General features: G+C 61.2%; 5 protein-coding genes across 11 annotated transcripts; 2 read left to right on the top strand and 3 right to left on the bottom strand.

The window, feature by feature from the left end:
• Positions 1 to 594: 594 nt before the first annotated feature.
• FAM167B (family with sequence similarity 167 member B) lies at positions 595 to 2,707 on the bottom strand. The gene is made up of 2 exons (XM_068159271.1): positions 1,886 to 2,707; positions 595 to 1,182 (listed from the first exon to the last, which is right to left on the bottom strand). The coding sequence occupies exons 1-2, from the start codon at positions 2,174 to 2,176 to the stop codon at positions 919 to 921; spliced, it is 555 nt and encodes a 184-aa protein (XP_068015372.1). The 5' UTR covers positions 2,177 to 2,707; the 3' UTR covers positions 595 to 918.
• Positions 2,708 to 3,800: 1,093 nt separating this feature from the next.
• LOC137451618 (myotubularin-related protein 9-like) lies at positions 3,801 to 8,677 on the top strand. 3 transcript variants are annotated; one of them, XM_068159261.1, is made up of 12 exons: positions 3,801 to 3,812; positions 3,934 to 4,204; positions 4,425 to 4,484; positions 4,762 to 4,870; positions 5,284 to 5,409; positions 5,555 to 5,728; positions 5,854 to 6,071; positions 6,192 to 6,353; positions 6,471 to 6,612; positions 7,138 to 7,358; positions 7,519 to 7,670; positions 8,327 to 8,677. In XM_068159261.1, exons 1-12 carry the CDS (start codon positions 3,806 to 3,808, stop codon positions 8,488 to 8,490), a joined length of 1,806 nt encoding a protein of 601 aa, XP_068015362.1. In that variant the 5' UTR covers positions 3,801 to 3,805; the 3' UTR covers positions 8,491 to 8,677. The 3 variants fall into 3 exon arrangements, with proteins under 3 accessions (XP_068015362.1, XP_068015363.1, XP_068015364.1); XM_068159262.1 differs by lacking the exon at positions 4,425 to 4,484; XM_068159263.1 differs by lacking the exons at positions 3,801 to 3,812; positions 3,934 to 4,204 and having other exon boundaries at positions 4,288 to 4,590.
• An 857-nt stretch (positions 8,678 to 9,534) lies between these two features.
• EIF3I (eukaryotic translation initiation factor 3 subunit I) lies at positions 9,535 to 14,857 on the bottom strand. Its single transcript, XM_068159264.1, has 11 exons — positions 14,810 to 14,857; positions 14,528 to 14,620; positions 14,310 to 14,397; positions 13,167 to 13,232; positions 12,556 to 12,705; positions 12,322 to 12,449; positions 11,412 to 11,522; positions 10,926 to 11,015; positions 10,566 to 10,639; positions 10,280 to 10,372; positions 9,535 to 9,958 (listed from the first exon to the last, which is right to left on the bottom strand). Exons 1-11 carry the CDS (start codon positions 14,810 to 14,812, stop codon positions 9,877 to 9,879), a joined length of 978 nt encoding a protein of 325 aa, XP_068015365.1. The 5' UTR covers positions 14,813 to 14,857; the 3' UTR covers positions 9,535 to 9,876.
• A 21-nt stretch (positions 14,858 to 14,878) lies between these two features.
• Positions 14,879 to 17,792, top strand: TMEM234 (transmembrane protein 234). Of its 2 annotated transcripts, none has more exons than XM_068159260.1 (5): positions 14,879 to 14,899; positions 15,798 to 15,949; positions 16,865 to 16,931; positions 17,113 to 17,205; positions 17,425 to 17,792. In XM_068159260.1, exons 1-5 carry the CDS (start codon positions 14,887 to 14,889, stop codon positions 17,484 to 17,486), a joined length of 387 nt encoding a protein of 128 aa, XP_068015361.1. In that variant the 5' UTR covers positions 14,879 to 14,886; the 3' UTR covers positions 17,487 to 17,792. The 2 variants fall into 2 exon arrangements, with proteins under 2 accessions (XP_068015361.1, XP_068015360.1); XM_068159259.1 differs by lacking the exon at positions 14,879 to 14,899 and adding an exon at positions 15,154 to 15,669.
• On the bottom strand, positions 17,784 to 23,633 carry DCDC2B (doublecortin domain containing 2B). 4 transcript variants are annotated; one of them, XM_068159254.1, is made up of 7 exons: positions 23,281 to 23,633; positions 22,184 to 22,241; positions 21,629 to 21,705; positions 21,223 to 21,354; positions 20,559 to 20,705; positions 19,921 to 19,960; positions 17,784 to 19,792 (listed from the first exon to the last, which is right to left on the bottom strand). In XM_068159254.1, the coding sequence occupies exons 1-7, from the start codon at positions 23,556 to 23,558 to the stop codon at positions 19,733 to 19,735; spliced, it is 792 nt and encodes a 263-aa protein (XP_068015355.1). In that variant the 5' UTR covers positions 23,559 to 23,633; the 3' UTR covers positions 17,784 to 19,732. The 4 variants fall into 4 exon arrangements, with proteins under 4 accessions (XP_068015355.1, XP_068015356.1, XP_068015358.1 ...); XM_068159255.1 differs by having other exon boundaries at positions 21,223 to 21,300; XM_068159257.1 differs by lacking the exon at positions 20,559 to 20,705.
• Between the last annotated feature and the right edge of the window lie 323 nt (positions 23,634 to 23,956).

The following is a 23,956-nucleotide window of genomic DNA, read 5'->3' as shown; positions in this document are numbered from 1 at the left end:
CCTCACGGCTTCCCCAGCACTGCTGGCCAGAAGGGTTCTGTGAATGTCACATCCTGGAGGGGCTTTGTAAAAGGGTTTGGTGTTACTGGGGGAAGAGAAAAGGCCAAACCCAACCCCCTCTGGGGAAGGCAGTGTTATCAGCCCAGGCTGGCACTGCTCCCAGGATCCCCCCCTGCTCCCAGCACACTGCTGCAGGGGGGTCAGAGATGATGGGGACAGGATGCGGGCACGGAGGCTGCCAAGCCCTGAGCGTGGCCCCCAGCACTTCCCAGCCTGGAGCCTCAAGAAACAGCCTCTCCACTCACAGCCTGTGGGGTGACAAACACTTCCTGGGGTGGTGCAGCCCTGAGCACCCACCTGCTGCCAGGGGCACCCAGGCAAAGGTTGGCAACAAGGTCCCCAAAGCAGAGACACCATCCCTATGGCACAGCACCATCCTGCAGCAGAAACCGGTGAGGATCCACCCACCCTACGAGGCAGAGCCCTGGGGGGCAGCTGGGAAAGGGGGGATGTGAGCATGGTCCCCTCTGCCACCCCCCAGGAGCAGCATCTGGGGGCACAGGTGGGTGCCCAGCTACATGCCACCAAAAAAAAGAGGAATGAGCATCAGCTCTCCCCTTCACTTCCTTTTATTCCTCCTCAAAGGGCTGCTCCCCTCATTTTCCACTGTGCTTGACCCCCACCATCCTTATGGAGGGGGCACTGGGTGTCCCCAGATGCTCTGTGCCCGCTGGGGATGCTGGCATTTCCCATGCCACTACAGCGTGGCAGTGCCCTGGAGCAGGGCTGGCAGCACCGTGGCTCAGCGCTGCCTGCCCTGAAGGAGCTCAGCAGTTCCCCAGGGCGTCTTGGGAGGGCTCCTCGAGCCCTGCCGGGTCCAGAGGCAGCCAGGGGTGCCCAGCAGGCTGCCAGGCGGGCTCAGCAGAGGGAGAAGCGCCGGGAGTTGATGTTCATGCGGGTGACACCGATGTGCTTGAGGGGCATGGAGAGCAGGAAGGCAGCCTTGGGAGGGATGTTGCAGAGCAGGTCGGAGTCTTCCTCGCAGCCCTCCAGGCCGAAGGTGGCGTCGTCCAGCATCTCCTTGTGCTGGTGGCAGGCTTGCTCCACCTTCAGCCGGTGCAGCTGTGCCCGCAGGCGCATCAGCTGCTGTGCCAGGCGCTGGTCCAGGGCCTGCATCTCCCGCTGCAAGGCGAGATGGGCATCAGGGCAAGAGGGGGAGCCAGCCCCTGGGTCACCTGCCTGGGCAGTGGGGGCGCTGCGGCAGCAGGGCTGGGGCTTGGCCAGGGCACAAACCCACCAGGGACCACGGGCACATGCAGCCCTGGCATCAGCACAGGGTCTACACATGCAGCCCTGGGGCCAGCACAGAGCCTACACACACAGACCTGGGGCCAGCACAGAGCCTACACACACAGACCTGGGGCCAGCACAGGGTCTATGCCTGCCTCACAGCCCAGGGTCAGCTCAGACACTCGTGGGTTTGCACCCACAGCCTAGGTCACCCCAGGAAAGCCACCACAGTTGTGCCACACCACTGAGGTCCACCACCACGGCAATGCCACAGCCCTGCCACCAGCACAGCAGGCAGGAAGGGGTGGCAAACACAAACCCGAGCAGAGCTGCGACCTCCGGGGCTGTGGAGGGGACATGGGCAGAGCTGGGCACCACAGAGCCTCATGTGCCCTGCAGACACTCACTTACACCAGCCACACTGGGCAAAGGAGCAAAGCTCAGCGCTGGGGCTGGGGCTTCCTGGCCCTGGCACATCCATGAGGTCAGGCTGCAAGCGTCCCCTCTGCACAGAGAAGCCTCCTGGCCCCAACTCCCCTTGGGGCTCACCCCTCACCCACCCCTCATTGTCCCCATCCCACCAGCAGCTACTCACCAGCTCCATCCTGAGCCACTCCAGAGCTGCCTCCATAGTGGCAAAACCACAGACCCCTCCATCCTGCTCATCCTTGGGGCGCTCAGATGCCAGCTCTGCCCCCGGTGCCCCCCCAGAGGTCCGGTTGCGCCAGGGCTGGCCCCGCACCCGAGCCTCCCACTCCAGGTAGGAAGGTCTCCGTGTCTGGAGCTTCAGCTTGGCCGTCAAAGCCTTCACGCTGTCCATGCTCTCCTCCTCCCAGCTGGGCTCCTCCTCACCCAGCTCCTTGAACTTCAGCTGGCTGAAGGCCATGATGGCACCCACCTGAGTCCCACCCCAGACCCTTGGGAGACTCCCTTCTCCCTTCTCCCTTCTCCCTTCTCCCTTCTCCCTTCTCCCTTCTCCCTTCTCCCTTCTCCCTTCTCCCTTCTCCCTTCTCCCTTCTCCCTTCTCCCTTCTCCCTTCTCCCTTCTCCCTTCTCCCTTCTCCCTTCTCCCTTCTCCCTTCCAAGCAGAGCCCTCTGCACCCCCAGGGTGAGGAGCACCCTAATGAAGAGCACTCAGAGCAGCAACTCCCACCAGCTGCACCCACGTCCTGGCTATTTATTGACCCCCCCCGAACAATAAAGGCTGTCCTTGGGGGCACAGAGGACACTTCCAAGGGGCAGGGACTTTCCTTATCCCGAGGAACGCAAAGGAAGGATCTGTTTCGTTGTTTGGTGACGCTCTGGGTGTTGTGTTTGTCGGCCTGGTTATTTTTTTTCCCCTTTTCATTTCTTTTTTAGCATTGTTGTCTCCGGCTGGGAGGAGACTCCCAGTTCCCCGGGAGGAAGCCTTCACTGGGACACACTGGCAAGGATGATTTATGCCCTTCCCGCACCCGGGGGGTGGCCAAAAAAAGCCCCAGGAAGGAGAAAAAAAAAGAACCCGCTCGGGGTGGGGGGAGGACAGGGCGAGGTGCTGGGGGCAGCCAGGGTCCCGCACCCCGGCCGGGCCCTTAAGGTGGAACGGAGTCAGGATCCGATGGCTGTCCCCTCTCCCCTGCCTCGGGGCCGGGCCACCTTAAAGCCGACATCCGCCGGGCTCGGAGCTCTGCGCTGAGCCACCGGCATGGCAGAGCTGTACGGGGCATCGCCCGGCTCCCTGCCTGGCACCTGAGCTGCCCTGCTTGCACCCCTGGATCCCTGCTTGCACCTCTAGATCCCTGCTAGCAGTTTGAGCTTCTGCGCTTGCACCCCGAGGTGCTCTACTTATGCCCAGCCGTTCCCTCTGCACTCTGATGTTCCCTGCTTGCTCCCTGGGATCCCTGCTGTACCCCACAGTCTTCTGCTTGCACCCTGAGATTCTCGCTTCTGCCTCAAGGTTCCCTGCTTGCACCCCAAGATCCCTGCTTGCATTGTGAGCTTGCCCTGCTTGCACCCCACAGTCCCTTACTTGCACCCCAAGGGCCTCCACTTGCACCCCGAGGTCACCACTTACACTCCAAGGGCCTCCACTTGCACCCCGAGGTCCCCACCAGCCCCCAGCCAGAGCAGGTAAGCTCACAGGGGTGGCCGGGCAAGCAGCACTGCCACCACTCACCCTCCTCCTCCTCACCCAGGGCACTTGGCAGCAGCTTTTGCCCCATCCTCAGGCCCTGGGGGTGGTAGCTTTGCGCCCAGGCAGAGCTCATGGGGGTCAGGGCCAGGCTGGTGCCCGGCGTCTGGCAGTGGCTGGCACAGCACTGGGCAGGAAAGGACCCAGAGCTGCGCCCTGCAAGGCAGCAGTTGCGTTGTCACCAGCCGCCAAAAATCTTCCCCCGGCTTGGGGTCTGGGGGCCGCTGGGGAGCCTGGAGCCAGCTGAGCCCTCCCCACTCTGCCCCTTGCCTCAGTTTCCCCGCGGGGCAGGGCAGGGTCGCCAGGGGAGGGAATGTCACACTCGTGGTGTGGAGAGGAAGCCCAAATGTGCTGTAGGTGACAATGTAAACAGGCAGGGGGGGTGAGGCGATGGGGCCCAGCGTGACGCAGAGGGAAGAAGGGGTTTCCAGGCTGGGCTGTGCTCGCTGCAGGATTTCCCCTTTCTCCTTCCAGCCCTGCGGCAGCCGCGGGTCCCCGTGCCCGGCAGAACCGGGGCGCACCGGAGCCCGGTGGCCTTCAGCACCGCCATGGAGTTCTCCGAGCTGATCAAGACGGCGACGGTGGAGAACGTGCTGCTGTCGTGTGCGGGGCTGCCCGCGGTGAAGGGCACTCTGTGCATCACCAGCCACCACCTGCTCCTCTCCTCCCGCCCGGGGGGGGACAGCCAGCCTGGCACCGTGGAGCTCTGGCTGCTCATCCGCAACGTGGACGCCGTGGAGAAGAGGTGAGTCCGTCCCCACGGCCAGCCCCACGCGGCCCCTTCTAGCAGCATCGCCCCTGACTTAGCTGCAGGAGGCTGCCTGCTGCTCTCCTGCTGCCCACGCCAGGGCACGGCCACCCCACGGCGCTGCCGGCTGAGCCTCATCCCTCCTCTTCCCCCTGGCCCACACCGGGGGACGCTCTCGGCACCGGGCATTGACCTCCTCTTCTCCTCCGTGCCTCAGAGTGCAGAATTTAGGCTGGTACCAGCCCCCCCGGACTAACGGCTCCCCAGGAGACACCAGGTTTGCCTCTTCGCACTCTCTCAGCTCTGGCAACCCACCCAGCGCTGCGGCACCCACCGGGGCCCAGGCAGGGCAGGGAGATGGTGGAACTCCCCTCCTCAGACAGGTGTGCCACCAGTGCCAGAGGAGAGCCAGCCATGTGGCACCCCCAGTGGCACAGCCCTCTTGTTTCACCCCACTCAGCTCTCCCCAGGGGTGGGGAGAGGACACTTCAGGGCTGTTGTCTGTCTGTCTGTCTGCGTGCAGCCAGCCCTGACCTCCCTCCTGCCTTGCCCAGGCTGTCCGGTTCCTCTGGCACCATCACACTCCGGTGCAAAGACCTGAAGGTGCTGCAGCTGGAGATCCCTGGCATGGAGGAATGCCTCAACATTGCCAGCTCCATCGAGGTGAGGCTGCCCGAGCCCTGCCGGGGTGTGAAGGGTTGGCAGGAGAAAGTGGCTGCCCGCGGTGTTTGCTCTGGGTCTGGCATTAACGTGGGTAAACACTCAGCTCCCAGCTGGCACAAGCTGTCCACAGGGCTGGTAGAGCCAGTGCCTGCCCACAGCCCTTGCTGGGACAGGATTTGCAGAGCCTCATCCCTGGGGGTTTTGAAGGCCAGGCTGGATGTGGCTCTGAGCAACTTCATGTAGGGTGAGGTGTCCCTGCCCGTGGCAGGGGGGTTGGGACTGGATGATCCTTGAGGCCCCTTCCAACCCTGACCATTCTAAGGGGGGGATGTGGTGGGGACTTTCTCAGCCACCTCTGTGCTCTGCTCTGCACTCCCCCACCCGTGACCAGCTCGACCTTTGCTCCTCTCCAGGCCCTCTCCTCGGTGGACTCGGTGATGATGATGTACCCCTTCTTCTACAGACCCCAGAGCCTGAAGCTCGAGGAGGGCTGGCACCTTCACCCCCTCGAGCAGTACTTCCAGCAGATTGTCTCTCAGGTGAGCGACTCACCTGGGCTGGAGGGGGAAAAAGGACTTCCCACCACCCCACCCCCCTCCCCGGCCATGCCAAGCTGCAGGCTGGGGGTGGTGCTGCCAGGAGGGCACCCGAGGCAGCCCTCTCCCCACGCCACATCTCCTCTAGACGAGCCAGTGGAGGCTGAGCGACGTGAACCAGGATTTCACCACCTGCCCTACCTACCCTGGCACCCTGATCGTGCCGGCAGCGGTGGGCGACGACACCCTGCGGAGGGCTGCCCGGTTCCGGCAGGGAGGGCGATTCCCTGTCCTCAGCTATTACCACCCCAAAAACGGCACCGTGAGTCCTTCTCCCCAGCCTGCCCCTTTCCCACCACTGCTCAGAGCGCCTCCCGCCCCCATCCTGTGGGGATCCCCTGGTGCCCCCCAGCTGTGGCTGCTCACCCTCCCTCCCCGCCCCTGCAGGCGATGCTCCGCAGCAGCCAGCCCCTGACCGGCCCCAACCGAAGGCGGTGCCGTGAGGACGAGCTGCTGCTGGGGACGGTCCTGGATGAGGGGGAACAGGGCTTCATCATCGACACGAGGTCAGCCCAGGCTGCCAAGCAGGCTCGGATGACAGGGGGAGGCACGGAGCCCAAATCCTTCTACCCGCAGTGGAGGAGGCTGCACAGACCCCTGGAGAGGTGAGGGAGCTGCGCTGAGACCTGGCGCTCTCCTCACGCTGTCCTGCCAATGTCTTGGGGACTCCAAACCCTCCCCAAAAGATTCACTGAGCCCCCAACAGCACTTTCCTCCCCTCTCAGAGGCCGCCCACTGCAGGAGAGCTTTATCAAGCTGGTGGAAGCCTGCAGTGACAGCTCCATCACCATGGACCGCTGGCTGAGCCGGCTGGAGAGCTGCCGCTGGCTGAGCCACGTCAAAGCAGCCCTGAGCACAGCCTGTCTGGCTGCACAGTGCCTGGACAGGTACCAGTGCGGGGGGGGAGGGGATTCCTGCCCCGTGGACCCCGTTTTGCCCCTCTCAAACCCCTCAGTGTGACACAAACCTCAGTCTCACCAGCACAGCTCTGCCCTTGCCCGCAGGGAGAATGCCAACGTGCTGGTGCATGGGGCAGAGGGCACAGACACCACCCTGCTGGTGACAGCGCTGGCACAGGTGATCCTGGACCCGTCCTGCCGCACGCTGCTGGGCTTCCAGGGGCTGCTGGAGAGGGAGTGGATTAAGGTGAGACCAAGCAGTCCCCCTGGGTTGATAATTAGAGGGCTGGAGCTCCACTCCTATGAGGAGATACTGAGGGAGTTGGGGTTGTTCAGTCTGGAGAAGACTCCGAGGAGACCTCATTGTGGCCTTCCAGGATCTGCAGGGGGCTCCAAGAAAGCTGGGGAGGGACTTTTGAGGGTGTCAGGGAGTGACAGGACTGGGGGGGTGTGGAACAGAAATAGAAATGGGGAGATTCAGATTGGCTGTGAGGAAGAAGTTGTTCCCCATGAGGGTGGTGAGAGCCTGGCACAGGCTGCCCAGGGAGGTGGTGGAAGCCTCCTGCCCGGAGGTGTTTGCAGCCAGGCTGGATGTGGCTGTGAGCAACCTGCTGTGGTGTGAGGTGTCCCTGGCCATGGCAGGGGGGTTGGAGCTGGCTGAGCCTTGAGCTCCCTTCCAGCCCTGACAGTTCTGTGATTCTATGATGCCAGCCCAGCTGGGCACCTCCCTGCTCCCCTTCACCCCCATCACTGCCCCTCGGGGGCCCCACAGGCTGGCCACCCCTTCCACCTGCGCTGTGCCCGCTCTGCCTACTCCCACGCCCGGCTGAAGCAGGAGGCTCCGCTCTTCCTCCTCTTCCTCGACTGCGTGTGGCAGCTGAGCCGGCAGTTCCCCTGCTCCCTGGAGTTCAGCGAGCAGCTGCTCCTCACCCTCTTCGAGAGTGCCTATGCCTCTGCTTATGGCACCTTCCTCTGCAACAACGAGAAGGAGAGGTGAGTGGGGGGGGAGCTGGGGACAGCTCTGTGCCCTAGGAGCAATGCCAAGGTCACCACCGTGCCCTGGAGCCAGGGGCTGAACCAGAGTCCTCCTGGTCAGAGCGTGGGTTGCACCAGGCTCTAGCAGGGACTGAAGCAGGTCTTGACTCTTCCACAGGTGCCTGTGCAAAGTGAAGGAGAGCACTCACTCCCTCTGGGCCTGGCTGAACCAGCCTGGGGAGAAGAAGAAGTACCTGAACCCTCTCTACACACACAACCCCCTGGTCATCTGGCCCTCAGTCGAGCCCCAGAGCATCCAGCTCTGGCAGGGTAAGCTGTGTGCAGTGCTCTCAACCCCCTCTGCAGCTGCAGGTTGGGCTGTGTGAGGGAAAAGCTGCTCTGCTCCTCCCTAACAGAGCTACAGCACAGCTGAAATCAGAGAGTCATTGAGGTTGGAAAAGACCTCTAAGAGCATCAGGTTCTACCAGAGAGTCAGTCCTAGAATGCCAGGTGGGAAGGGACCCCAAGGATCATCTGCTCCCACCTCTCTAGGTGACAAGGCTCTGCCAAGCTGAGTCTTGAAGCTGTCCAGTGGAGGAGACTCCCCTGCTTCCCTTGGGAGAGGACTCCAATCTCTGCCTGTTCTCATGGGGGGGAAATTGTCTGCTGGATTCCAGTCAGAATCTCCCCAGCAGTAACTTGTCCCCATCACCCTTTGTCCTACACCTCCCTGTCCTGAAGTGCCACAGCTGCTTGATTTTTGGACACCTCCAGGGATGGTGACTCCAGCACCTCCCTGGGCAGCCTGGTCCAGTGCCTGACCACTCTGTCTTCCTGACAGCCAACCTAAACCTCCCCTGCTGCAACTTGAGGCCATTTCCTCTTGTCCTGTCCTTAGTCACTTGGTAGAAGAGGCCAACCCCAGCCTCCCTCCAGCCTCCTTTCAGGCAGCTGTGGAGCAGTGACCCCAACCTCTTCTCTCCTAGGTTTATTCCTCCGCTGGCTTCGTTCATCCCAGTACCTGGATGAGGCCTGGGCAGAGATCCAGCACTTAGTGGAGAGCAACAAGGCCCCTGCCAAGGAGAGCAGAGGGAGCAGGCTGAGCCAGTCCCTCTCTGACCCCACTGCCCGGGTGGAGAACGAAAGATGAAGAGCAGTGTGGGCACTTTGGTCCCCAGGCCAGGGGGACACTCTGACTGCCTGTGGGGAGCACTGTGCAGGACACAGGCCCCACAGAGCCCAGAGGATGGCTCTGGGCAGTTGGGACAGAGCCTTTCACAGCCTCTGGGCTGCACAGACTGAGCTTCTTTCAGTAAAGTCCTCCCTCTGACAGCCCACACCTGCTGTTCTGCTCATACACAGGGGCAGGAGTGGCCTCACTCCTTCACCAGTGAGGTTTCACAGCAGGGAAGGGCAGGAGGGTAGAAGGTGGATGTGCCCAGAAGGATCAATCCCCAGCAGCTCCTGCTGCCCTTGCCTGGCTGCTGGACACTGGCAGCACAGCAAAAGTGAAGTGGAAGGCCAGAGGAAAGCTGCAACACCCTCTCCACAAAGGCCATAGAATGGTAGGGGTTGGAAGGGGCTTCTGGAGATCATCACTGCCAAAGCAGGACCACCTAGAGCAGGTCACAGAGGAACACATCCAGATGGGTCTTGAAAGTCTCTTAAGGAAGAAAACTCCACAAGCCCTTTGGGCAGCCTGCTCCAGAGCTCTTTCACCCTCACAGTACAGTTGTTGGCTCCAAGCGTTGCCTCAGTTGGTCCAGGCTGGGAGGCAGCTTGGGAAATCTGCCCTTGAACCTAGTTTCAGGGTTAGAAAGGGATCCAAACCACCCCTTTAGACAGACAGAGGGCTGGCAGGAGGAGGATTTGCAACACAAGCAGCCTGGTGCAGGAAATAACTCTTCTGTGAGGAAAGTTGGCTGAGGGTCAGGCCAGCAAACAAACACAGCAGCAGCAGCAGCAGGGGCAGTGTGCCTGCAGCTGGCCAGCCAGGGGCTGCCTGCTGCACCTCCAGCCTCTTCACACCTCAGGGTTAGACCCCAGCTGGAACCTCACCTCCTCACCCTGAGGTGGGCAGAGAGCCAGGAGGAACCTCTCTGCTGCCCACCCTTGGGTGGGGGGAAGGCAGGCAGAAGTGCTCAGGGTGCTGTGGTTCCCGTCCCAAACCCCAACCCCACAGAGATTCTCCTCCTTCTGTTTACAAAAGGCTTTTATTTACTTCCTGATGACTTTTTTTTCTCTCCCCTGCTGTATAAATATGCCCAGCAGGAAGCCAGCCTGGCCAAGGGCAGGCAGCCAAGCCAGCTCCCTTCCCTCTCCTTCACCTCCCCTCCCCCCATGACAGCCAGCCCTGCCCTTTGGAGCTGCTTGGGTTTTAGCTCCCCACCTCCAGCAACCCCCCTGAAAAAAAACCCCAAGTTCATTGCCAACAGCTTCCCCTTGGCTCCTGCTGAGCAGACCAACTTCAGGCCTCAGTTCTGTGCAGGAGCTGCTGGAGTGGGCAGTGGGTTGAAGGAGGGCAGAGAAGAAGTCCTCAAGCCTCAAACTCAAACTCGAAGTACTGGGGGTCGAAGTAATGGATGCGGACGTAGCCATCCTCACCCCCACTGCTGTAGCTGCAGGGGAGGAGAGAGAAGGGGAAAGTCAGAGGTGCTGGCAGCAGCTCACTGTTTACATCACAGAGTGGTGAAGGCTGCTCTCACAACCCCCCTCCAGAAACCAACCAAGGAGTCCCAAGCCCAAGAAAAGTATGAAGGATGCAGACAAAAGGTGCAGCGGCGTGGAAGGGAACCCCCCTGGCCTGGCTGGGAGAGGGGAGTGAGGGAAGGTGCTGGGTCTGTCCCCAGGGCTGAGAGCCCAGGAGCTCAGCCACCCCCCAGCCAAAAGCTGGGTTTGGGTGGGCTGGGGCATGCTGCAAGCCCCCCAGAGATCCTCACCTCTTCCCATCAGGGTGAAAAGCAACACTGTTGATGGGCCCGAAGTGACCTTTGACTCTGCCAAACTCTTCTTCAAAAGCCAAGTGGAAGAACCTGGGAGAAGGAAGATCTAAATGAGCACAAGTCCAGAGCATGGTTAAGGACACAAACATGTTCTCAAACATGTTCTGCAGGTTTAATGACTCCTCTGACAGTGGCAGGAGCAGGATGCTCTGGGAACAGCACCCCTGGGCTGCTGGGAGTCCTCCTGGGGAGCACTCAGCCCTGCCAGAGGAAAAGCACCAACCTGGCCTCAAATTTGCCAATCCTGGTGGAGGTCGTGGTCACATCCATGGCCTCCTGCCCACCACCAAGCACAACCTGCAATGGAGAGAAGCCACAACCCCTCAGTGCTGCTGAAGAGTGAGCTGAGCCTTGGGGAAGCCTCCTCTGAGCCCCCAAACTCCTGACTCCAGCCCCCGAGAAGCTCCCGCCTCCCAGCCACCCTCATTTGGTGACCAGAGGACACAAAGCTCTGCTCCCTGCACCATACCATGGCAAAGGTGCCCAGCCCCACCCCACAGCCATGAGTTTTAGGCTGTGCTGCTGACACTCTGCCTTCCAGGAGTCCCAGTGAGGCCCTCAGAGTGAGCAAACTCATCCTTACATGATCAAAGATGGGGGAGAGGGCAGCAGAGTTGACCGGCCGCTCCGTCCTGAAGGTCTTCAGGTGCTCCAGAGTGGTGCAGTCAAACAGCTGGCAGGAGAAGGCAAAAGGCAGAGATCATCTGCCAGGCAGCTGGCAGCCCCACTTAGCTCCCTCCAGCCTGGCTGCTGGGCCTCATCTGGGCAGGTGTTCACTCTGCAGTCACTCACAAGCACCAAACCCCCACCCTGAATCCCCAGGTTTTGGTAACTCTCACCCCCAGCACCTGCTGGAAGTAGCCAGCTGCAGAGAGCTGTCTCTGGAGGTGCTGTTTTCCATGCCTGGCCAATGATCTCATGTGGTGGCACCTCCCCTTTCTCACTGAGTTTTGCCTTTCCATTTACTCCACTTTCTAAGGGGCAGAGCTCTGTGACAGCCACAGCTCTGAGCAGAGGTCTTGCAGGCCAGCAGCAGCTCACTGCCTTTCTGCCCAACAGGAGGCCTCACCTTGGCTGTGTTGTCTTTGGAAGCTGTGATGAACATGGTCATGTCCCTGGAGGTCTGAATGTCATTGATTTGCTTGGTGTGCTCCTTGATGTTTGAAAGCTGCTCCCCTGACTGAAGGGCAGAGAAGGCAGCTTCAGTGCTGGCAAGGGAAGGAGGCCCACACACAACCTCACAACAAAAATGCTCCCATGTGGGGGGAAGGAAGAAGAGTGTGGCCAGCAGGTCAAGGGAGGCTCTCCTCCACCTCTACTCTGCCTCAGGCCACATCTGGAGTGTTGTGTCCAGTTCTGGGCTCCCCACTTCAAAAGATGGAGAGTCCAACGAGGGCTATGAAGATGCTGAGGGGCCTGAAGCATCTCTGTGAGGAGGAAAGGCTGAGAGCCCTGGGGGTGTGGAGCCTGGAGAAGAGCAGCCTGAAATGGGATCTGAGCACTGCTCAGCAAGAGCTTAGGGCTGGGGGGCAAGAGGATGGGGCCAGGCTCTTGTCAGTGGTGCCCAGGGACAGGACAAGTGGCAGCAAATACAAATTGGAACCCATGAGAAAAAAAACTTCTTTGTTGTGAGGCTGCTGGAGGCCTGGAGCAGGCTGCCAGAGAGGTTGTGGAGTCTTCTTCTGTGGAGAGCTTCCAAACCCACTGGGACATTGTGATCCTGGGCAAGCTGCTGTGGGTCCCCTTGCTGGAGCAGGGGGGTTGGACTGGATACCTCCAGAGGTCCCTCCCAGTCCCCAACCCCAACCAAAAACCCCTTCAGGTGTGGCTGTCAGCAGCAGGGCAGCTGCTGCTGCATCAGCCTTGTCCTTCCACCAGGCTGCTGGCTGGAGCCAGAACCCTCCTTTCTGTCCCATGGGGATGCTGAAGTCCTCCCCCAGGCACTGCTGTCCAAGGGAGCTGGTCCCCCTCAGCCTGACCTTGGCACTGAACTGGTTCAGCTCCCCACTCTCGTGTCCGGCGATGATGAACTCTCCCAGGGGGCCCCAGACGGCGCTGGTGATTTTGGAGTCACTGCAGGGGATTTTCATGTAAGGCTCGTTGTTCTCTGCAGGAAGGAAGGAAGGGGACAGGCAGACAGACACAGTGGCACCAGCTCTGGCCATCAACACTTCCCTTTACTCCCTGGGGCAGGCCCTGCCTGGGCTCCTCACCGATCTGGCTGGGGTCCCGCAGGTCGAAGAAGCTGACGAAGCACTGGTATCCCATCTGCTTGTCCGTGGAGAACATGATGATGTTCCCTCCAAAGTCAAAGCCACACGTCCTGACTGCTGAGCTGGTCTTCACCAGGGCAAGCTGCTTCCCTGAGCACACACCACAAAGTGTCACCACCCCCAGGGATGGCACTGGGAGGCCAGTGAAGCCCAGCAGCTCAGCAGCAGGGACCGCAGAACCTTAGGGGCTGGAAAGGACCTCGAGAGGTCACAGGATGTCAGGGGTTGGAAAGGACCCAAGGAGATCATCCAGTCCAACCCCCCTGCCAAAGCAGGATCACCTAGAGCAGGTCACACAGGAGGGGGAGAGCTGATGAGTGAGAGCTGCATGGGGTGGAGCTGCTGAGCAGGCTTGGTGACCACATTTTCACCACTCAGCGGGGAAGGGAATGAATTCGCTAAGGGTTCACTCAAACCCAGGCACACACAAACTCCAGCAGCCTTGAGTTTGGAGTCAGACCTCTCTCAGGGGAGGAACAAGCACCTCATGCTGCCACAGACTTCAGAGCAGCACAGAGCTGTGACTCAGAGCTGAGTGGGCAGAGTCTCACCTGTTTCACAGTCCCAGAGCCGGCAGCTGTTGTCTGCAGAGCCGGTGAGCACGTGGCGAGTGTCCCCTGGCCAGCAGTTAGGGAACCATGGAGTCACAGACTGGCTTGGCTAAGACCTTAAACATCAGCTGCTCCCAGCCCCCTGCCATGAGCAGGGACACCTCCTACCAGCCCAGCTTGCTCAAGGCCCCATCTAACCTGGCTTTCAACAATTCCAGGCTTGCAGCTTCTCTGGGCAACCTGTTCCAGAGCCTCACCAACCTCCTGGGGAAGAATTGCCTCCTAATGTCTCCTCTCAGTCCAGCTTCTTCCAGTCTGAAGCCATCACCTCTCATCCTGTCACTCCCTGCCTTTGTAAAAAGCTCCTCTCCAGCCCTCCTGGAGTCCCCTTCAAAGCTTGGGAGGCCACTCTGAGGTCTCCTTAGGTCCTTCTCCAGACTGAACAACTCTCTCAGGCTGCCCTCACAGCAGAGGTGTTCCAGCCCTCTAATCATCTTTGTGTTCTCCTCTGCACCCTCTCTAACATTTCCATGCTCTTCTTGTACTGGGGGCTCCAGCCCTACAATCATCTTTGTGTTCTCCTCTGCACCCTCTCTAACATTTCCATGCCCTTTTTGGAGCCCCCAAGACATTCAGCATGTTCTCAGCCCCTAAAAGCTGCTGCCTAGAGACCCAGAGAATACTGACACACAAGATTAAGAAGCTGCATTACACAGAGCTCAGCAGCATTCACTTCAGGACCAGCACCACAGGCACAGAATCCAGGTGCTCCCATTACAGACCCCACAGCCCACCTCTTGAAACGTTAAGGAATAGGACCCAGACTTGGCATTAACACAGCTTGTGCCTATTCTTGTCTCTGTTGCCAGCTGCCACATTGGAGGCAAACTTGGACACCTCCCCAGGGCCACCCCAGCAAAAGGAATGATGGACAAGTGATAGCAGGCAGGGCAAGGCTGGAGATGCTATTCCAAGCAACAGCCCAGGAAGAGAAACAGCCAAGACACTGAGAAAAGGAAAGCCAGCAGAAGAGTTAAACACTCTGCATCACCCCCGCGCTCCTGCCCGAGAGGCAGCAGAGCAGCAGCTGGGAGCCGCCAGCTCCCAGCACAGGACAAACAGGTTTCCAGCATCAAAGGATACAGTCTGCATCCACGCACCACACGGCTCCCGTGTGGCCATTGTAGGTGCCGAGCCTCTCTCCGTTCACCGAATACCAAACGTTGACAATCTAGCAGAAGAAAACAACCCAGCGCCCCGCTCAGCCGCCGGGTTAACTAAGGAGCCTGCTGCCGAGCCGGCCGACTGCGCCGGGGGGGCTCGGTTTGCAAGCCGGGGGTAGGGGAAGGGGCAGCACTCACGGGATCCTTGGCCACGGTGAAGAGCAGGTCTCCCTCTCGGTTGTACTTGATCTGCGTGATGGAGCGCTCATGGCCTTGCAGCAGGATCGGCTTCTACAGGGCGGGAGACGCCGCTCAATGCCTCGGGCCAAGCGCTGCCTCAGCCGCCGGGTCGGGGCTGCTGGGCTGGGACGCGCCCCCCTAGCCCCCCAACCCCCTCCCAGCCCAGAAGCCCGACCCGGGGACCCTGCAACACCCGAGCACCCACCCGTGCCCCCAGCCCGCTCCCGGCCGCGCTCTCACCATGGCGGCCGCGCTGCAGGCGAGAGCGTCCCGGGAGAGCGCTTCCGGGTCACGGCCGGAAGTGCGTCACCGTCACTATGGCGCCCGCGGGTGAGCTTCCGGCGGCGCTGGGGGGAGAGGGGAGAGGGGAGAGGGGAGAGGGGAATGGGGAGAGGGGAGAGGGGAATGGGGAGAGGGGAATGGGGAGAGGGGAGAGGGGAATGGGGAGAGGGGAGAGGGGAATGGGGAGAGGGGAATGGGGAGAGGGGAGAGGGGAATGGGGAGAGGGGAATGGGGAGAGGGGAATGGGGAGAGGGGAATGGGGAGAGGGGAATGGGGAGAGGGGAATGGGGAGAGGGGAGAGGGGAGAGGGCTGTCCTGGGCGGCGAACGCTTTGGGCTTTTTCCCTTTCGGAAAGGGAAGTAGTCACCGACGGGAGCCCTGTGAGGGCTTCCTTGATGGGGAGGGGGGCGGCAGGCTGGGCCCTGGGGGAGGGAACAGGGCTGCGGTCTGCACCCGCTGAAGCCTTCCTTGAGGGGAGGAGACGATCGAGGCCTGGACCCCCGCGGGGCTTTTCCCTGAGCAGGAGGATGGGGCCGGGGGCTGCACCCTTGTGAGGCTTGCCCTGAGCAGAGGAACGGGGCCCTGGGGTGGAGCCCTAGGGGGAGAACAGAGCCGTGGTACGGAGCCCTGTGGGCGCTTCCCTGAGAGGGGCACACGGCCACAGGCTGAGCCTGCCTGTGCGGAGGATGTGGTGACGGGCTCGGCTGGCCGAGGTCCTTTGCTTGAGAGAGTGACCCCAGGCAGGGCCCCGCAAGGGACCCCCCGGGGGGGCTGCAGCAGCAGGCCCAGAGCGGGGCCGCTGGCGATGGGCAGCAGCGGTGAGCCGGGCTGCGGAAGGCTGTCCCCGGGGGGCGCGGGGGGGGGGCAGCGGGCCGGGCTCTGTGCGATGGCAGAGCCCAGGCAGGCCCTGCCCCGGGGCCGGCTCTGAGGCCGCGCTGTGCCGCAGGCGAGGCGGCGGCGCTGGTGCTGGCGGCCGTGCTGTGGGGCAGCACCGGCCCCTTCCTGCGGACGGGCGCGGCGGGGCTGGAGGAGGTGCGGCGCCAGGGCCGCCTGCGGCAGCTGCTGGCCGAGATTCGCTTCCTGGGCCTCAACTACAAGGTGCGACCCGGCCCGGGGGCCTGGCCCAGAGGGTGGGAGGGGGTCTGAGTGCCTTTGGGTCATTTCTAACTGTCCACTACTTTTTGAGCTGCTAAAACATTCCAGCTAGCATTCTTTGTTCTCTTGGGGTCGTTCCTGTTCACTTCTGGACCTGATCCTTTTGAAGTGTTAAATGCTCCATTTGTCATCTCTCTGTTCTTGCCCTCCCTCAGCAACACTGCACTCACTTGCCCACAGCCCTGCTCTTGCTGTGCAGAACCGAGAGCCCTTTTGTAGGCAGCAGGTCATTAACCCTCCTGCCTGGTATGAAATAATCACAGCCTGCCTTCTGCAGACCAGGGAGCTAAGACAGAGAGCAGCTTCTGACTGGCAGTGGAGTCACCAACTGTGCTGCATTTCCCCTGCCAGACACAGCACAGCAGGAGCAGGTCTGGGCTCCTTGGCTGCCTGCTTGCAGGGGATGCTGGTGGGGTTAGTCTCATAGTATCAGTCAGGGTTGGAAGGGACCACAAGGATCAGCCAGTCCCAACCCCCCTGCCATGGGCAGGGACACCCCACACTAGATCAGCCTGGCCAGAGCCTCATCCAGCCTGGCCTTAAACACCTCCAGGGACAGGGCCCCAACCACCTCCCTGGACAACCCATTCCAGGGCTTCACCACTCTCATGGGGAAGAACTTCCTCCTCCCCTCCAGCCTGAATCTCCCCACCTCCAGCTTCATTCCATTCCCCCTAGTCCTAGCACTCCCTGAGATCCTGAGAAGTCCTTCCCCAGCCTTCCTGTAGGCCCCCTTCAGATACTGGAAGGCCACAATGAGGTCACCTCAGAGCCTTCTCTCCTCCAGACTGAACAGCCCCAACTCCTTCAGTCTGTTGTGTGCAAGCCCCTGACAGGCCTGTGGTGCTCTTCCCACAGTACATGCTGCCTTTTCTGCTCAATCAAGGTGGATCTCTCCTCTTCTACCTCACCTTGGCCTCTGCAGGTTGGTTCTCCCTGCTTTCATGGGGTGGGGTGGCTGGGATTTGGGGATGCTCAGTGCTGTTGGGTGCTCAGTTAAAGCATCAAGCAGCTGGCTTGTAGTCCCCACTGCCAAAAGAAGCATCTTAGGATCTGTGCAGCATCATCCACTTGAACCTGGTTGGGTTTGAACTCTTCCATTTCAGATCTGTCCCTGGCTGTGCCACTCTGTAACTCCTTGGCCTTGATAGTCACACTGGTGACAGGGAAGATTCTGGGAGAGGACATTGGTGGTAAAAGTAAGTCCCACTCAACCTGTTTGCTCCCATTGTCTCCTGAAGCCACCAAACACCCTCAGGAGGGCTTGAAGTGGTTAAGTCATTCTTGCTGCAGAAGCTGAGAAGGAAGTGACAGAGCCTGGGGTTTGTAAATCTGGAGACAGAACTGGCTCCCCTAAGCTAAGAGTTCACAGGCCTGAGTGGTGCAAGCTCCCAAGGCCTCCCTGTTCCTTCCTGCAGGAGCTGTGGCAGGGATGCTGCTCACTGTCCTGGGAGTCACCCTCTGTGCAGCTGCCTCATGAAGGGGAGGTGGTGAAAAGCAGAGGGAGGATGAACCTGCTCCAAGGTAACCCCTGTGGGTTCTGGCTCAGCAGCAAACCCTTCAGCTCAGTGGAAAACTCTCCTCTGACCCCTGGATGTCCAAAGAAACCATGGAGTGACTTCCCTGAGCAGCAGGGTGGGAGAGGGAGTGGTGCCAGGAGATCCTGCTGCACATCTTGAGTTAAGGACTTCTTTGCCTGGGGGTGCCTCAGGGCAGGGCTGGTGAAGTTGCCTTGCTCAGCACTGGAGGGATTAAAGGAAAGGGTTAATAAAGGCTGCAGAGGGAACTTGTGGGACTGAGTGGTTTGCAGAAGGGATCTGTTCAGGAGCTGCTCCTTTTTCTGGCCAAGCACATGACAGTGGCTTCCTCAGCTGCAGGGGGCCAGGTCATGCTGCTGCCACTGGGTTCCCACTTGGCTTTACTCTGCTGGAGCCTTGCAGAGGGCCTCTCATCTGCCAGGCAGCAGCAGTGCAGCCTGGCCTGGCCCCAGGGGAGCACAGCAGTTCTCAGTGGAATCATCAGGCCAAAATACCACAGGGCACAGGAGGAGAAAATCTCTGTTAGCCTTGGAATTCATCAGAAACATGAGGGAGGGAAAGAGGAAGCCTCCCTCAGAGGCACAGAGGGTTGACAGAGCAGCTCCTGCTGCTCAGGGCTTGTCCTGAGACAAGGTAGCAGAAGCAGACACACAGAGTGTGGGGAACAGCTTAGAGTGCTGCTAACAGCTGCAGTGTTGTGTCCAGTTCTGGGCCCCCCACTTCAAGAGGGACAGGGAACTGCTGCAGAGTCCAGCAGAGGCTCCAAAGGTGCTGAGGGGCTTGGAGCAGCTCTGTGAGGAGGAAAGGCTGAGAGCCCTGGGGGTGTTGAGCCTGGGGAAGGGCAGCCCCAGAGGGGATCTGAGCAGTGCCCAGCAAGAGCTGAAGGTTGGGAACAAGAGGATGGGGCTGGGATTTCTTCAGTGGTCTCCAGGGACAGGACAGAGAGCAGTGGACACAAACTGCAACCCAGGAGGTTCCACCTGAAGGGGAGGAGAAACTTCTTTGCTGTAAGGGAGCTGAAGCCCTGGAGCAGGCTGCCCAGAGGGGTTGTGGAGTCTCTTCTGGAGAGCTTCCAACCCCCCCTGGCCCCTGGGCAAGCTGCTGGGGGTGCCCCCCAGAAAGCAGCTCTCACCCCACTGAGAAGTGCCAGCCCAGGCTCTGAGGCAGAGGCCACACATCAGGCTGCCCATGGAGCTGAGGAGGCAGGAGCCACTCACTCATCCCCCAGCAGTTCAAAGGAGCTGTCTGCCTTTGCAGCTCTGATCAACCCCAGGAGACTACCCAGGCAAAGCTGAGTCCCTGCCAGCACAGGGCACCTCAGCTCTTCACTGCTGCAGGGCCTGGGTGGAAGCTTTCAGCCCTGAGGAGAGCACAGACAGGGAGCATCATGCAGGCATTTCCCACACAACTGCTGCAAAGCAACTCTTTTATTTCCCTCTTTCAGAAAGGGGGAGGCTGTGGGGGGGGGTTGAACTTGGGCCTCTCCCTGTGTTCAGCCAGTCCATGTTTGTTCCTTGCCAGGCTCCAAGCCTCAAGCTGGCTCCAGGCAACTTCTGCTTAACAAGTTTTGGCTGGCAGGGTGCAGCCTTGGGGTGAGAGGCTCTGCAGAGCCAGGAAAGGATCTCAAACACTTCATCAGACCATGAAGTGGAACAAATTCCTGGCTGTGGGGAATCCTGTTGGCTTCTGCTAGGCATGCTGCAGCTCCCTGGAAGCAGGAGGAAGGGGAGAAGCAGCACACAGCTCAGGACGAGGCAGGGGAGCCTTGGGTAGCCTTGCTGAGGTGGGAGGCTGCAGCTCACGTCCCAAAGGGAAATGCTCACCACCCAGAGGGCAATCCCTGAGCTGGCTGAAGTGCAAAGCCCTGCGAGTTCCACCCCGGCCTCTGGGCGCTGAAGTTCCCCCTGCTGGTCGCTGCCATCGACACAGCCTGGAGAGCAGCACAGCACTTCCTGGAGCCCAGGGACAGCACCTCGGGGAGGAAAGGGAAGGAGGCCCAAGGAAACTCAGCTCTGAACTGCTGGTGGGTGTGTCCCCAGGGGCTGCCAGTGGAGGGCTGACCCCCGGAGGTGGCCTCTGCTGTGCACAGCCCTCAGCACTGCTGGCTTCCAGCTCCCTGCAGGGCAGCTCATTTCTCAGACCTGAGGGGTGGCACTGGGGACATCCACCCTTGGCTGGTCCTCCTCCTTCACTTGCTGGGCACCTTGCCTCTCCTTCCCTGGGTCTCTGGGTTTACAGGCACTGCCTTCTGTGGGGAGGAGAAAAGGCAGAAGCTGCTCAGTGGGTTCAGGGGGCTGGTCCTGAGGCTACAGAAAGCTCTGGACACTTCCCCTGGGTGTGGAGGGGTTCCTGCACAACAGCCATGGAGCCACCTACCTCCCTGTGGTGCTTCTTGTGCCTGGAACTTGGCTGCTCCCTGTAACAAGAAGCAGCAGACTCTGAGCACCAGGCTGCAAGTGGGACAGGATCTCCTCTTTCCCCCCAAGAGAAGGCCCCTGGGGGGGTTTGCTCTCAGCAGAGGCAGAGCACACTCCCCAGAGGGTCACATCCCCACTGCCCTGCCTGAGGGGGCAGATCCTCCTCACTGCTTGGTGAGCACCTGGGAAACAACCAACCCCCTGCTGAGGCATTGCCACAGGCTGCCCAGGGAGGGGGTGGAAGCCTCTTCCCTGGAGGTGTTTGCAGCCAGGCTGGAGGTGGCTGTGAGCAGCCTGCTGTGGTGTGAGGTGTCCCTGCCCATGGCAGGGGGTTGGAGCTGGCTGAGCCCTGAGCTCCCTTCCAGCCCTGACAGCTCTGTGACTCTGTGCTCCCTGTGGTGCTGAACTCAGGGTTTCAGGGGCTGGGCTGACACCAAAAGCTTTGAGAAGCACAGTTTTGTTCCCCAACTTCCACCACATGAAGCAAAACTCCAGGCCCTGGAGCAGGCAGGCAGAGGAGGGCTGCAGAAAGGCTGACTGGGGCTGCAGAGCACCACGGGGAGGATGCTGTACAGCCCCTGGCCACAGGCTACATACCACAGGGACCTGCAGATGGAGCCCTGGGGCACCAGCAGCTCACAGTAGGGCAGCTTCTTGTACTCCTCATTCCCCACTGCCACATAGTAATGGCCACTGAGCAGCTCCTCCCCACTGCACACCTGGGTCCCATCCAGCCTGCAGAGCCTGAGGAAGAGACAGCCAAGGGCAAGAGCTGACCTGGGGACTCTCAGAACCATGCTGCTTGGCAAAGACCTTGCAGCTCCCCCAGTCCAACCCTTCCCTAACCCTGCCAAGCCCTGGGGCTAAGCCATGGCCCTCAGCACCACAGCTCTGCCTCCTTGGAACCCCTCCAGGGATGGGGATTCAGCCTCCCCCTGGGCAGCCTGGGCCAGGCCTGGAGAACCCTTCCAGGGAAGAATCTTCTGATGTCCATCCTGACCCTCCCCTGCTGCAACCCGAGGCCATTTCACCCCCTGCTGTGCTCTTGGCTTGCTGCTGTTTCACCAGGCCACCAGCAGCATCAGCCCTCCTCACAAAGCACCCAGGCCTGGGGGCTGTCCCTGCCTGAACGGCAGGGGAGGCTGGGAAGCAAAAGAGGTTGGCAGAGCAGCCCGGAGGAGGCTGGCTGAGCCCCCGGGCCCCGGGGCTGCTCCCAGCCCCTCGTGTTCTGCAGCCAGCAGTGCCTCCTCTGGATGCCCACCTGTGGACAGCCCCACACTGCAGGCTGGTTTTCTCTGTCAGGGTGGCCAGGAGGATGTCCCACTGCAGAGGGCTGCTCCTGGAGACAGGCAGGGGGAGAGGAGGGCTCAGCAGATCCCCGTTCCGGAAGACACTGCAGCAGGCACAGAGCAGGGCCTGAGCCCAGGGGCCTGAGCCCCAAGGGTCTGAGCCCCAAGGGTCTGAGCCCCAAGGGCCTGCAGCTGGGCAGGGGGAGAAGGAGAAGAGCCACAGGGGGAGAGGCCCAGGCAGTATTTCCAACCAACACTGCCGCTGAAAGCTGGGAATTGTCCCTGGGGGGCAGCATCCCCAGGATCCCTGGAGACATTCCCTCCTCCAACCTCCCCAAACATCCCCAGGGACCCCCCAAGGAGCACTGAGGCACTCACTGTATGGTGCAGGGCAAGTGGGCATCCTGCTGCCATCCCAGCCAGGGGTTCCCCTTCCAGGGAGCTGCAGCACCGAGCTGGGGACAGAGTCAGAGCACAGCAAGGGTGACAGCCCTGCCCCACAGCCTGCCTGCCCCACAGCCTGCCTGCCCCACAGCCTGCCTGCCCCACAGCCTGCTGGGGCTGCTCCCTTGGCTCCAGCAGGAGCTGCCTGCCCTGGGGCCTCCATTGGCCCCGAGGGACACAGCCTGCCCCGGGGGACACAGCCTGCCCCGGGGGACACAGCCTGCCCTGCCTGCAGCCTTGCTGCTGCTAGGTGGAGTTTGTTGTCAGCAACACCGAGGCTGGAGGAGCTCTTGGCATAGCTGAGCACATTCCAGAAGTGCCAGAGAGCCTCTGAGCACCCTGAAGGGGGATGAGGGGACCCAGCAGCAGCCCCTGCCCTGTCTTGCTGATCCCTGGGGCACTTTTGCCTGCTCTCCAGCCAGCTTCTCAGCTTCAGCTTCACTGGTGCCAGCCCCAATGCACCTCACACCTCCTGGCTCAGGGACTCACCTGCAGAGCTCCTCTCTTCCTCCTCCCACGTTGCTCCTTCCTTCCATGGCTTAGGTAGCTGTGAGGAGAGGACAACCAGTGCCACAGCTGAGTGTAGAGCAGTCAGCAGCCCCCCAGCTGCTCTGCCCTGGTGCAACCCCCCCCAGACACGTGGGGCACCCCTTGGGGCCACTTCTGAAGTGATTCCCCAGGTTGCTCACCCCATGGGCTCAGTCTGCTACACTGAGGAACTGCCCAGCCACATGAAGACCATTTCAGGTCCCCTGCTACAGACACCCAGGAGGTTCTCCCAGGATTTGGAGGAGGCTTCAGGAGAACTGGAGAGAGACTTTTGCACCAAGGCAGGAGAGAGAGGATGAGGGCTGAGGGCTTCAGCCTGGAAGAAGCTGGGCTGAGATGAGACATTGGGAAGAAATTCTTCCCCCATGAGGGTGCTGAGGCTCTGGAGCAGGTTGCTCAGGGAAGCTGTGGAGGCTCCAAGGCTGTCAGTGTTGAGAGCCAGGCTGGCTGAGGCCTTGAGCAGCCTGGGCTGGTGGGAGGTGCTGCTGCCCATGGCAGGGGCTTGGAGCTGGATGCTCTAAGGTCCCTTCCAACCCGACCCCTCCTGCCAAGCTCTGATTCCTTTGTGCCACTCCCTGCTCAGTGCTCCGGGGGCTGAGTGGTGTTAGTGCAGCTCCTCCCAGCAATGCCCAGCAGGGAGCCAGCTTCACCAAACCAAACCTCCTCCAGAGGCAGAGGAGGCCAGGACAAGGCTCTGCAGCCCCCAGGCAGCTCCACTTCGTGCAGGGCTAGAAAGCAGAAAGCATTCCTCAGGCAGTGTCTGCTGGTGGAGGGAGGCAGCTGGGCCGCGGCAGCGGGCAGCAGAGCCTCCCACTCAGCACAGGAGTGCCCAGGAGGCAGAGCAGCACCTCCCAACATCTGCCCAGGAGCAGCTCCCCTTCCACAGGAGCTCGCCAGGAGCAGCTGCAGTTTCCAGCCAGCTGGAGCACGGCCAGCAGCAGTTGGGAGTCTACCTCTCCCCCCTCTTCACATCCCAATCCACTCCCCACGTCCGAAGCAGCTTCCCCAGCCCAGAGCCCCAGGGTGCAGCTACTCACTCGAGCCTCTGGAACCGCTCCGAGCCGGCAGCCACATACCGACAGCCGTCCTGCAGCTGCTCCAGCCCGGCCACCCGGTGGCCCTGCCGGGGGGTGTAGAGCTTCCTCACGGCCAGGGGAGCCTGGATGCTCTTGGTCACCTCGTTCAGGAACCCCTCAAAGGTCAGGAAGTGCTTCTGGCTGACCACAAACCTCCGCCCGGGGAAGAAGAGGTCACCGTTGCGATACACCACCACGGTCTTGGCTGCAGGGGCCGCGGCTAAGCGCCGGGAGCTCATCCCCAGCCGGGCTCAGGCCAACCCTGCTGACTGCAGGGGCAAAGGGAGGGACCCTGGGGAGTGGAGGAGAGCTCCAGCCAGCCTCCTGCTGAGCCCCAGCCCTCCCAAGCAGCCCTGCCCAGCCCTGCCCAGCCCTGCCCTGCCCAGCCCGAGTGGCTGTCTCCATGGCTGCCAGCCCAGCACAGCAGGAAGGGCTGGGCCTGCCCGGGGGCCACATCAACCAACCTGCAGAGCACCTTCTCTGCTGGAGAGCCAGCACCCACACAGCTCTTCAACCCTCAGACTCCCAAGTGCTGTGAGCTCCCTCACCAGCCACGGTGGCCAGCAGGCTCACATGAGCCACCCTGGAGGCTAAGTGCCAGCAGCTCACACCCCAGCCAGAAGCTGGCACCCCCTTG

Source organism: Melanerpes formicivorus, unplaced genomic scaffold, assembly GCF_026170545.1.
Source record: "Melanerpes formicivorus ecotype bairdi unplaced genomic scaffold, bMelFor1.0.p_v2 SCAF_45, whole genome shotgun sequence".
In the NCBI taxonomy this organism is placed as follows: domain Eukaryota; kingdom Metazoa; phylum Chordata; class Aves; order Piciformes; family Picidae; genus Melanerpes; species Melanerpes formicivorus.
This window is presented reverse-complemented; position numbering and strand designations above follow the sequence as displayed.